This window comes from Anthonomus grandis, chromosome 15 (assembly GCF_022605725.1).
Source record: "Anthonomus grandis grandis chromosome 15, icAntGran1.3, whole genome shotgun sequence".
Taxonomy (NCBI): domain Eukaryota; kingdom Metazoa; phylum Arthropoda; class Insecta; order Coleoptera; family Curculionidae; genus Anthonomus; species Anthonomus grandis.
Window position 1 is genome coordinate 21,911,914 of NC_065560.1, and position 12,143 is coordinate 21,924,056.

Below are 12,143 nucleotides of genomic sequence, written 5' to 3' on the forward strand. Positions count from 1 at the left end.
CTTATTGAGTCCTTATTATGAACAATATTGTAGGTCAATTTATATTTATTTAAAAATTTGTAATAAATTTTGTCTATAATTTAAAAATCTTTTATATTTTCAGTTCCATAAAAAATTTTTAAATTTATCTGATGTTATTTTTACCTCTGACGAAGAAAGTATACTAAACCTTAACCTTAAGTTTAATCTTTATAATAAGGTGGACTCACAAACACGAGAGACTTTAGCTGTGGAGGCTAAGAGTGTTTTGCAGACGACTGATACAAGAAATAAGAACATCTTACGCGCTAAAATAATAAACTTTTTAAATTCTAGATGTGGCTCGAACAACTTAAACAATAACATCAATAAAAAGCACCGAATTTCGCTAAAAAATAAAATAAAGAGTAACGATTTGATATTGTCAAAAGCAGATAAGGGTAATTGCTTAGTCATTCTAAACAAGACTGACTATGTTCAAAAGATATTGGATTTTCTGGACTCGGAGGATTTATTTACAGTTAATAAAGACCCCACCAATTCGTATTTTACGAAAGTTAAGCAAACATTGGACAGATGTAGCTTAACTCTCGATTTCTTTAACACTAAAAAAGAAAAACTGTATCCTATGAATCCTAGAACTCCGACCCTTTATGGTCTCCCCAAAATCCATAAGACCAATTTTCCCATAAGACCAGTGGTTTCCTTTGTTAACTCCCCATGCTATATTCTTTCCTCTTGGTTGAATAATGTCAGGGAGGTGACCAACTTTAAAAGTGTTTAACGACTTAAAGTTGACTAAAAACTGACCAACTTAAAAGTGTTTTCGACTAAGAATTCTGTTGATCTAACCAACAGTTTGAAAAATCTATCTTATTATCCCTCATGGTTCTAAACTTATTTCCTTAGATGTAAAAAATCTTTTTCCCAGCATCCCTCCCAAAGATTGTTAAGTTAGTGAGAACTCTCCTATTAAAAACATCTCTTAGTCGTATAGTCATTGAGGGTCTTTTAGACTCAACCAAAATTTTTTTCCAGTTTGCCAATAAAATTTTCAGGCAGGTCTCAGGTTTGGCTATGGGTTCTTGTCTCCCCTCTGCTAAGCGAGATTTTCATGAGTCATCTAGAAAGAGAAATAGTTGAGGGTAGGTTTAGAGATAATAGGTAATAGGTATAGTATAAGAGGTATGTGGATGACATTTTTATAATCTGGAATGGCAGGGAGGAAGACCTACCACTTTTCTTAGTTTCGTAAATTCCTTACACCCTAACATTTAATTCACAATCGAAGAAGAAAAAGATGGTTGTTTGTCTTTTCTTGACCTTCTAGTTAAGAAATGCAACAATAAACTTATTTTTGAACTTATTTAAATATATCGTAAGCCCACTACTACCGATAATGTAATTCAGTACTCTTCAAATTCTCCCTACTCATATAAATTTGCCTCCTTTAATTCATTTTTCTATAGATTGTTTAATATCCCCTTGTCAAAACAAGCTTTCGCTAAAGAATTGAATATTATAAAACATATTGCTCTTAACAACGGATTTCCCCTTCATTTAATAGACAAAATTTATTACAAATTTTTAAATAAATATAAATTGACCTACAATATTGTTCATAATAAGGACTCAATAAGTTCCTTCAGATCCTTGACCTTTTTTGCTTCTATCTCCGTAAATTTAGTAAGATTCTTAAAATCCCTAAATGTAAAAATCGCGTATAAGACAGTCAATAATTTAAAGAACCAATTAGTCAGTAAAGTGGACAAGGCAGGCATCCTTACTAAATCAGGAGTTTACTCTTTAAAATGTGACGATTTCAACGCAGTATACATTGGCCAGTCTGGAAGAAAAATCCTCTACACGCATTAAAGAACATGTAGCGCTTTTTGAAAAATTTAAAAATACCAATGTCAGTGATACCAAATCAGCGTTTGCGAATCATTTGCTGGCCTCTACTCATAATTTTTCTCTGGGGGTGGGAGCTGAAATGCTTCATGAATGCCCTAAAGGTAAGAAGCTTGATCTTCTGGAGAAAATGGAAATTACAAAAGCTAAAAAGAGTCCTGTTCTCGTGTGTGTGAATGACGTATTTACTTATTACGTACCTAATTTAATTTTTAACAATTTAATTTAGCTAAGTATCGTTTAACATTTTCCTTGTAGTCACTTTCTTCAATTTACATTGGCTAACGTGTCAAATTGTTTTAGCATTAGGTCGATATAGCCGATAGGTTTTACACTTATACTTATAACCTTGTTGTACCGGGTTCAATTCTCGTTGAGTCTATGTTGTTGCGGTCCACTTTTTATTTTTTATTTTCTGCTTTGTACAATTTAAACCCTTAAAATTATTGTTTATTTATGTACTGTGAAGTGTGTAGATAGCTTCTAAAGGTTTTTTATTGTTTTATGTAAGTTTTTAGTTTTGCTTAAGTAGTATTTTTATTTTAGGCCTGATGATGCTCTAACTAGAGCGAAACACGTGTAGCCCGTTGAATTACATGTTGTGAGACCGCGACTTTGTGTTTTTATTTGTTTTTCGTCAACGATTACTAGAGATATTTATTTTTACTGTATTTATTTACAATTATTTAAATCTCACGCCAATATTCCCAACCTTCCTTCACTAAACCGACAACTATAGGCAATGGGGCTCCTTAGGCTGCTCCTACATTGGAAGCGGAATTTCTTCAGACTTGACGGTCTGAGCGGGTCTGAAGAAAACAAACACAAAGGCGCCGTATTCTCTCCTACACTAGAGCCAGTTGTCGTGCCGGGAAGCAGCGACGGGTCTAAACTGGTCTGACAACAACCAAAATAGTTTGTTTTTCTCCCAGTTGGTTCGTGTTTGGTGTTCCCATTTGGCTCGTGTTTATAAATCATAATAATTGTTGTTATAATGGTAGACAAAGGAAACTTGATTGAGTTAGTGCGTGAGAGAGTGGCTTTGTGGGACCAGAGGGACTAAAATTACCACAACCGCGATTTAAGAGGAAAGCTGTGGGATGAAGTTGGTAAAGAGGATTGGAATTGAAGGTAATAAGTTTATTATTACTAGTTGATATAATTATTATAAATATATATATTATAACTATATATATATATTATAACTTATTTATAAATAAATATGTATATACAGGGTGCCCCGTAATTATTAACGACCAAAATTTTATCATGCTAAATGTAGGTAAAAAAAAACAAACATTTTCATCATATAATGTTTAATTCCATAGTGCAGTATTCTGTCTGCCTCGCTGTATCTAAGGTTTATCTCTTATTGTTAACGTTGAAGACCATTTAATTCTGCCACGAAACACTTCCAAGGCCATCGAAGTAGTCTTTGTAGAAATTTCTCACCTCTTGTGCAGCGGTAGAGGATCTGTTAAATCGTCGTCCGCCAAGATCTGGTCTTTCATGTTTTTGTTGGTATTCCTGTAGAGCGTCTTCAAGCACTCGTTGATTCAGTGTAATATTCTCTTTGTCAATAATCAAATTATGCAGAAGAGAAGGCAGATGCATTTGATTATTTTCTCAGCTTTTTCTACCTCTGTTTCAATGGCTTTGTAGAGTAATCTCCATTTTGCAGTTAAAATTCTAAATGCGCATTCTATACACCTTCTGCACCGTGACAATCGATAGTTGAAAACGCGCTGTGCTTCGGTCATTTTTATTTGACTGAATGGTTTCATTAAAAAAGTCTTTAAAGGGTACGCATCGTCACCGACTAGAACAAATGAAACCAGAGTGTTACTGTCATCGATCGGTGAAGGAGCTGGCAACGTTCGAATACGCCCCCGTCACTTTGCTTTCCGAAGGCTCCAACGTCAATGAATATGAATTTACACCGAGCGTCTGCTACACCGTAAAGATTAGCAGAGAAAAAATGTTTATAGTTGTAAAACATGGTACCACTCTTCCGAGGAGCTTTGATTTTAACATGCCGTCTATGCAATCGGCACAGTTAGGAAAGTTCCACATGTCATTAAATTCTGCAGCAATTTCAAGAAATCTTTCTCGATTTGGAACCGGTAAATGGATTGGAGCTAATTGGTTCCAAATAGCATCAGCAGTTTCTTCAACGATTTTACCCACGGTGTAGTTATTCATGCGAAATGTGTCGCTCAGAGCTTCAAAGGAAAGACCTGTTGATAGATACCTAAAATAAAAAAATTATAATTAGAAATATTATAGTAAGTAAAAGTAAAACAGACATGCTAAGAGAAATGTATATTTATGTTTATAACCTTAAAACAAATAACCTGTACAATATATGTGTTTTTATATTAAGTATCATTTTATTGTTATCTATACAACTACTTGTTTCAGGAGATATGGCCCGCAAGAGTTGGGAGTTGCTGAGAGATATGTTACGCAAGAAAATTAAGGAAAACTGTGGTGCGTCAGGTGCTGCTGCCAAGACCAAGTGGGTTTATTTTGATTCATTGAGCTTATTGCTTCCTATGATGAAGCCAAGAGCTACTTCAGGAAATCTTCCTGCGTCTCAAGTAGCAAATACACTGATGGACATAGAATCAGGTGAAACTCCTCGATCACAACATGACTTTGACGTCAACACTGAAGATAAAAATGTTGATGAGCCTGAGGAACTTACGCAAGTAAACAAAGCTCCACAACCTACTACCACCTCCTCGACAGAAGAGAGTAAGTTTCGGTGCCTCGGACCAAAGAGAAAGCAAAGCCAAAATATTCAAAACGAGGCACTAAAGTTAGAAAGAAAAAAAGTGCAATTGCTGGAATCTCATTTTTCGGCATCACAACCGACCAGTTCAGCAGAGGAGGATGACGATCTATCATTCTTCAAAAGTTTACTTCCTTCGCTCAAACAATTACCACTCCTAAAACAAATGAAATTACGATCAAATATTCTGAATTGTGTCATCGCTGAGTTTGAATCACTAGAACCAAGCAACACACCGTGGACATCGCCATTGACAGTTTTACCTCACCCTCCACGAAATTACACAGGATACTACCCCAATCAACCGTATGCATCCAGTTCTTCGGATACATCAAGGTCCATTCTTTCTCCATGCCAACCAGAAAATTCCGAACAAGCAAAATCTCAAAATATCTCAATTACCTTGCGAAACTTAATTTAATTTTTTTACAATTTAATTTGTTGAAATAAATATGTTCTAACTTACGTATTGCCGAAATTATATTAGACTCGGTATTAAATTAACTTACCTCAGCAAAATCGAAAGTTTTTCTGCTGGCTCTATACAATTCCTGAAGTTACTCCACTTCTGTGTGTGACAAGATGTAGTCAAACGTTTCAACGGTCATTCTGTGATATTTTTTAAATTTGTCTGGATAACCACCTGCATAACCTGCATAGGTAAGCAGGTTAAGTAGTATTCGCTTTGCCTGTGGTCTTCATTAAACTCATGAACCCACTTTCTCATGGGTTTAATGAGTAGTAAATTTTGGTCCATTAATATAAAATCAAAAAGTTCCTCGTCCATTTTTAAATTCAGATAATCATAACTGGGGCAAAAACTTCTTTTCTCGTCGAGAGCTCAAACTGTACTGCATCCTAAAACCACTTGCAGTGTAGGAGCGCAGGGTCTGTCGGGATTGTTGTCTGTCTGTCTAGCCGGGTCGGCTGACCAGATCCCATCTACCTCCAATGTAGGAGCAGCCTTATACACTCGGCAGAACGCTGTTCCGGCAGATTCTCGCTAAATCGAGACATCGTGCCATAGAGATGTTACGGAATAGCTTTGTTCTAACATATGTTCTAGTATTAAACTTTGTTGGTAATTTTGTGAAAATAGCTTTTTATATATATTTTTGTCTCAAAAACATATTTTAGTAAGTAATTATTTGTTTATAAAATTTAACTTTTAAGAAATTTCAATCTGTCTCCACCCTTAAGTAAATCACTCATCACTTGACCACCTAAATGACACCACTGTGTTTGTTGTATGTTAAAAAAAATAATAAAAACATAGTTGGCAGCATCATCCCATGTCTTAAAAAAATATCCAACCGGAGATTCCAGCGTCGTTGAAAACCTGACTCAAAGAAGCCAAAAGCCAAGTCCACGCAGCTAAAATAAACCGTTCCTAGATTTGACGCTTCGCGGCAGCACCACACGGTGCACGAAACTGAAACAAGAGTCTACCTAACAACTTTTCAGATAAAGCGCACTGGTATTGCCCCGTCGCCTTATCGCCCCGTCAAGCCATCGCTGAAATTGTATTACCTGTATAATAAATAAAACGTTTTTCGAGGCTGAAAGCTGAAATGGTTGTTTTGATTTAGATAGATTTACTGGTGATACGTTAATTGAGTTATTTTAGGTATATTAGTATTAATAAAATCTGTTTTTTAACAGTTTTATTCATCTTTGGCCCGTATCTAAAATATATGTACATTTTGATTGTTTCAAATATTGCACTAACTTTTTGACTTTTGAACTACTGCTACATAACCGATTGTAACAAAATTTTACACAAACATTGGGTTCTTGTCTTATGACAATACAATATTATTATATTCACCAACCTTATGGAATTAACCCGGCAACCAGCAACCCCTAGGTAGGTACCTTAATAGAGCGAGGAGATAGCTTTATGATTTTAAATTAGAATAAGGACAAATTTAATAAAATACCTCGTTTTAAAGGTTTCATTCGGCCAGGTGAAATTGTGCAGTCATAGAAGTAATAAAATGCTAGTTAAAAGACAAGCCAAAAACCACAAAATAAAATATAATAATCTACTTTTGGTATTGATACATTAAATATGTAGGTAGTATTTCTAAATAAAATTATGACCTCTGGATCAACTTTTAACAATTTATTAAAATAACGTGAGGTGCACATTCCCCAAAAAAAAATTATATCTGATGCGCCAACCTTACAAACAGAGAGTCGCCCAAAAAAAGAGGCTTCATACGCCTGCGAAAATTGGCCAAAAAAGGGCTTTTCTGGATAGATGAGATCTAAGAATCTAAAAGGTTTTTTGATATGGGGTTTTAAAATATTTGTTCAGAAAGGACAAAACTAGACTTCTGTAGTTTTATTTTTTTTAATTAGGCCTAAAATCATATAAAAAACAATGCTTAAACATACAGGAAATTAAGGTAATTTTCAACGCTATATTTTAGCTGTTTAGAATTTAAATTTCAAAAAATTGATTCTTATCAATAATGATTGATAATCCATTAACTAACAATTTAATAAAAAAATAATATTAAAAAAGCGCTAGTTTCTTAGATCTCATCTATCCAGATTTTTTCAACGCAGTTTTTACCGTCTAAATTCTAATATCGAATGATTGTTAATCGATATCGTTGATTGATAATCGATCGTACTAAACGTCACCTGTACTATTTTTGAAATTTTCTTGGCTGAATTGGATTACGCTCTTAAGGCCGCTGCACAATTCATGCCCGGAAAAAATCTTGTTAGATTTTATAGGTATATAGAATCAACGTAAACAACAGGCAATATAATAGGAATTTTTATGTTATTTAGGATTTTTTTTGGATCAACTTTCGTTTTCTTTTTGGTTTACTCAACAATCATTCCAACCTAAAATTATGACAACGTCAAAGTCAAAAAATAGATGCAAAAATAAATAATACTTACTTTGAATAATGCAAAAATAAAAAACACTTTTTTCGATATTTTAAGTTGAAATGAATTCGAGTTCAAACATAATTTTGACTGTCCCACTTAATTTTGCTGACGATAGTACATTACTCATAAAATGGGGTTTAAAAAAACTAAATATAATCAAATGCATAGGTAATATATTTATTTAAGTTAATCATCTTTATCTGCGGAATTAACAAGGGAAACTTGATGAAGGAATTGAAGGATATAGTAAATGCAAAGCCGCATTATCCATATCGTCCGTAGAGGGAGCAGCTAAATTAGCGGGCTTTCGTTTTTTGGGTTTGCTCGTTTTAAACAGCCGCCTTTGTGGCTCTATATTTTTATTAGGGTGAGCAGTAGATTTAAATGGAATATTTTTTCTTTTCCTTATTTGGCTCTCTTTAATAGCTCGCAATGTAGGATCCAATGCCACCAATGTTTTTTCTATTTCGTCCACTTTGCAAATGCGGCAATACAACAAATTGGTAAACATCCTTGAGGCGGTTATTAGGATTTGTTACACACATTATAGTTTTGCACTGTGTAGGGAATAAAAATAATATAATTTTTATTTAAATAATAAGGGTTTTTAAGGAAAAATGCGATATGCCTTAGTGCGATAAAAAAAAGTACCTACCTATTATTTTTTTCCCTTAAGGGGCGTATATCTACATCAGTAGGAATTCCTATTAATGAGATATAGGTATAGGCCCCCAAAAGACGCTCCTAAAAACATTTTTCAAAAGACAAAATACTGTCCCAAACGGGTTCATCTGATTTCTGGTAATAAGTACGTGGAATAGCCAGCTGTTACCTATTCCGAAAGAACAGGTCCAGTGCCATCGTCACATCTCTAGTGTACCACTTTTGCCATGACAGAGAATTAGCTGGTTCCTCGGTGTGTACAATATCGTTACACTGCCTGAGAAATTTATTGCAATTTTGATGCAAGATGAAACTAGTCATCTATGACTGAGATTTACGTATTCTTTTCGAGTCTTGCTGTGACATAAACTAAGATTATGCTCGTAAAAAATATATATTTTTAGTAATATAATATTATAACTATCTAAATCTCTATTCTTATTCAATTTATATTCAAAAGCAATTTTTCAAGAAGCTTTAGAAATGGAAAGAGCTATGAAGGTTAATGGAATGTGGGTTAACAATATTCGTTATGCTGATGACACTGTCTTGATCGCTGCACATAGGAGTATTTCATCAATCTGGGTGGCCAAAATTATTTTTGGTTTGTAATCATGTTTCTAACATGATAACAATTAATACAGTCAATACTAATTAACTACAGTCGACTGTAGCAATAATATGGTGTCTTTTGAGAAAGGTTTCGACAACTACAACAATAATAATTAATACTAACTACAATATTAATTAATACCAACTATAGTAAATACTAATTAAATACAGTCGACTGTAGCATTGATATGGTGTCTTTTGAGAAAGGTTCCGACAAGTTTCTTCTTCTCGGTCTCATTCCCGTCATTACAGGATCCGAGTCTAGAAGAAGTCTGTAAAAAAAAGACGGTACATAACAGTTATTATTAGTACTAAATAAAGATAATTCACCTGTTTAATATGTCCGCGTTACATTCTTGTCGAGAAAATTTTCTTGCGAAGTTTTGGCGATAGAGGCGTATGTATTTGTTCCTGGCTTCAGCAGCCTCCTCAGACAGTTGTCCGATTGGCAGCAAAGCATGTCTTATCACTTGAGGCCCATGGATAAGTATTTTGTGGAGCGTGGAGGTCATCGAATGCCAAAGATACACCTGGATATAAAGTTCTGCCGTTTCTGTATAGAAAACCGACAATTTTTTCGTATTCACCTCATGCTCACTCGACAAAACTTCCAGAATAATTTTCAGGCGATAGATAAATGTCGCGTCTATACCAGTAATTTCTGCAGACAGTTCGTGGTTTTCAAAAAATCGTCTACTGGTATTGCCGTCATTCGTGTTGCCGAAATTTGCCTTTGGGACATCTACAATGAGACCCATCTTTGACTTAAATTCGCTTTGGATTGCGAGTTTCCTGAGTTTGACTTTTTCTTTTTCTTCATCGCTTCTGAGCTACCACTTTTGTACTGGTAGTTTATAGGCCAAATGTAAAACAGCTTCAAAAAATCGTATTCGGGCATGAAGAATAGATAAACCAACTCAAAAGTTTCCACATTAACTGTCCCCTTTTTTTTGGATACAGTTAAAATCCTTTGAAGTTAAGCCACATATGTAGCACCTCATTGTAGATGATGTACTTGTCACAGAGTTGCACACCTGAAATGTTTTTTTTTAAATTATTAGATAGAAGTACAACAATAAAACCTAATAATCATGTTTTGGGTTCGATTCTTAAAATAGTAATAAACATTTTAAATTTTTGTTTCTTTACTCACCTTTCCATCGACCATGGTCAACATCATTGTATGCGATACCTCGCAAGCAATATTTTCTTTAATTTGGACTTTCGTTTTGTTCAAATTTTTTGAAGCATCTTTGATTTCTTCTCTTGTCACATCTGCGGTTTCTTTTATAAATCTTAGCCTGATTGGGCGGCAATAACGAGGAGATGAAGGAGTGGGGTTCTGCCATAGTATTTTTCCATTTAAGGAACAAATAAGCCGTAAAGGGACAAGTGAGCTTTGGAACACGTTAGCGTCCGTGTCGGAGTCACATACAAATTTTTGTTTGAATTGCGCTTGTTGCTCTCCATCGCATCCCCATTTACATATGAGTTCCAAGGCATTTCTTTCTTCTTCGCCAAGCGTTTTAACTACTTCGTAAAGATCTGTCAGTAATCTGGATACAGTGTGATCCATCAAATTCTGAAGCTTAATATCTGCTAAAGTTTCGGTGACAGTAATAGATTCTTTGTCGGGGTAACATTCTTTTTTGACTTCTTGGATCTTACTGTAGCATGGATACATAGATGGATTATAACTTCTTATGATTTCGTACGGCCTCTTTGATAAGTCTGCTTCGATGAACATTGATAACGCTTGTTGCGGTGTTAGTTGTACCTTCTCTTTGGATTTACTTGCACTGAACGATTTTTTATAGGCAGTGGCTCGTTTGGGTGTAGAAGTGATTTCTTTCAGCACGACAGAAGCATCACGTTTCCCTTCATTACCTAGAAAAGAAAAGCAACAAGACGGTTAATAATTGGGTTTAAAAACCTATGTATCTACCATCCACTTACAGCAAATATGTGTTATTAAATCAAGTATTCTGCGATATTGACAAATATGTCAAAAACAAAGTTAGTTGTCATATACCCGTGATTATAAATATTTCAATCCGAAAATATAATTTTGAAAATGGCTGCAAATGATAATAGCCGATATGTTATATCTGAAAGGAGCAGCACCGAACAGCACATGGTGAATATATTTGATAGGCATTTAAGACCCCTTTTGAGGGAAATAAGTCGCGATACTTTAATTGCATTTATTTACGGAATGCAGGATCAAGAGGTGCCAATGCTAGAGTGGGACCAAACTAGGTTGCAGCAGGAAATTGCAAGTGTCCTACAAAGAAAAACCTGGTCTGCATATATTGGGTTACCGAACAACACCAAACAGCAGATGATGATAACATTTGACAGGCATTTCAGACCCGCTTTGAGGAAAATGAGTCGCGGTTCATTAATGACGTTTATTTACGGCATGCAGGATCAGGAGGTGCCAATGCCAGAGCTGGACCGAAGCAGGTTGCGGCAGGAGATTTTAAGTTTCCTTCAAAGAATAAGTAGGTCTGCAGACGATGCGCTAAATTAAACTTTTATAAATTAAGAATAAGAACCTAATTCCTTTTTTATTTTAATAATATAAAATTATGATAAATAGATATGTGTGTATTTTTTTAAAATCTGAACGGTACTTTCTTTAAGTTGGTTATTATTATGATCTTTATATTTTTTAGATGATAAATTTGCTGCCATTTCCGGCCTTTAGCATTGAATCGTCTAAAAGTAATTTATTTTGTTTACTCACTTACCTAATTTTACTTGAGTTGCAAAAGTAAGTTCTTCCAGGTCATTGTCTCTTCTCAAAGTTTCCGTTTTTCTTCTCTTGGCTCTTTCACTCGAATCATAGAATTTTGTTTTTGGACGGCCAACTCTTTGAGAGGACGAGCTCAGAGGTTTAGGAAGTGAAATGATTCCATTCAGCCATCCTTTGTTATTCTTTTCTAATTTATCCCACATAGCATGTGACTTTTTCTATTTTGATACAATTTCAGACTTCAACCGACGAATTTCTCGTTTTACTTTTATTTCATCCTCATCAGAAAATGGTCCAAAGTTAAGGATGTATCCTTCCAGATTTTTGCATTTTTCTGTTATATTAACACCTTCTGACTTGCTGACAAATGTAAATAGCATCCTACGTGTCATATTTCGAAAGCCAGATGCAGCTAAAACATGAAAAAATCACGAAATGTCACATTTCAAATTTTCGATATTTTGAGATGTGCTCCTCCGTCCTTAGTTCAAAAAGTTGAAAAAAGTGGACATTTAT

The 12,143-nt window shown here is 34.7% G+C and overlaps 1 protein-coding gene and 2 long non-coding RNA genes across 3 annotated transcripts; 1 reads left to right on the forward strand and 2 right to left on the reverse strand.

Annotated features, from left to right (window-relative positions):
* Nucleotides 1-3,015: 3,015 nt before the first annotated feature.
* LOC126744885 (uncharacterized) lies at nt 3,016-5,693 on the reverse strand. The gene is made up of 2 exons (XR_007663365.1): nt 5,194-5,693; nt 3,016-4,141 (listed from the first exon to the last, which is right to left on the reverse strand). It is a non-coding gene; the product is annotated as an uncharacterized LOC126744885 (long non-coding RNA).
* Nucleotides 5,694-8,411: 2,718 nt separating this feature from the next.
* Nucleotides 8,412-12,092, reverse strand: LOC126745321 (uncharacterized). Its single transcript, XM_050453092.1, has 4 exons — nt 11,623-12,092; nt 10,023-10,756; nt 9,200-9,903; nt 8,412-9,141 (listed from the first exon to the last, which is right to left on the reverse strand). Exons 1-3 carry the CDS (start codon nt 11,828-11,830, stop codon nt 9,802-9,804), a joined length of 1,044 nt encoding a protein of 347 aa, XP_050309049.1. The 5' UTR covers nt 11,831-12,092; the 3' UTR covers nt 8,412-9,141; nt 9,200-9,801.
* On the forward strand, nt 10,825-11,472 carry LOC126744888 (uncharacterized). The gene is made up of 2 exons (XR_007663368.1): nt 10,825-11,006; nt 11,091-11,472. It is a non-coding gene; the product is annotated as an uncharacterized LOC126744888 (long non-coding RNA).
* Nucleotides 12,093-12,143: the final 51 nt, after the last annotated feature.

What these genes read in the sequence shown, in the direction of transcription:
- LOC126745321 (XM_050453092.1), bottom strand. Translation starts at nt 11,830, where the DNA reads ATGTGGGATAAATTAGAAAAGAATAACAAAGGATGGCTGAATGGAATC. An exon ending in TGCAACTCAAGTAAAATTAG is followed by an intron (nt 10,757 to 11,622) that starts GTAAGTGAGTAA and finishes TTTCTTTTCTAG; the next exon opens with GTAATGAAGGGAAACGTGAT. An exon ending in TGACCATGGTCGATGGAAAG is followed by an intron (nt 9,904 to 10,022) that starts GTGAGTAAAGAA and finishes AAAACATTTCAG; the next exon opens with GTGTGCAACTCTGTGACAAG.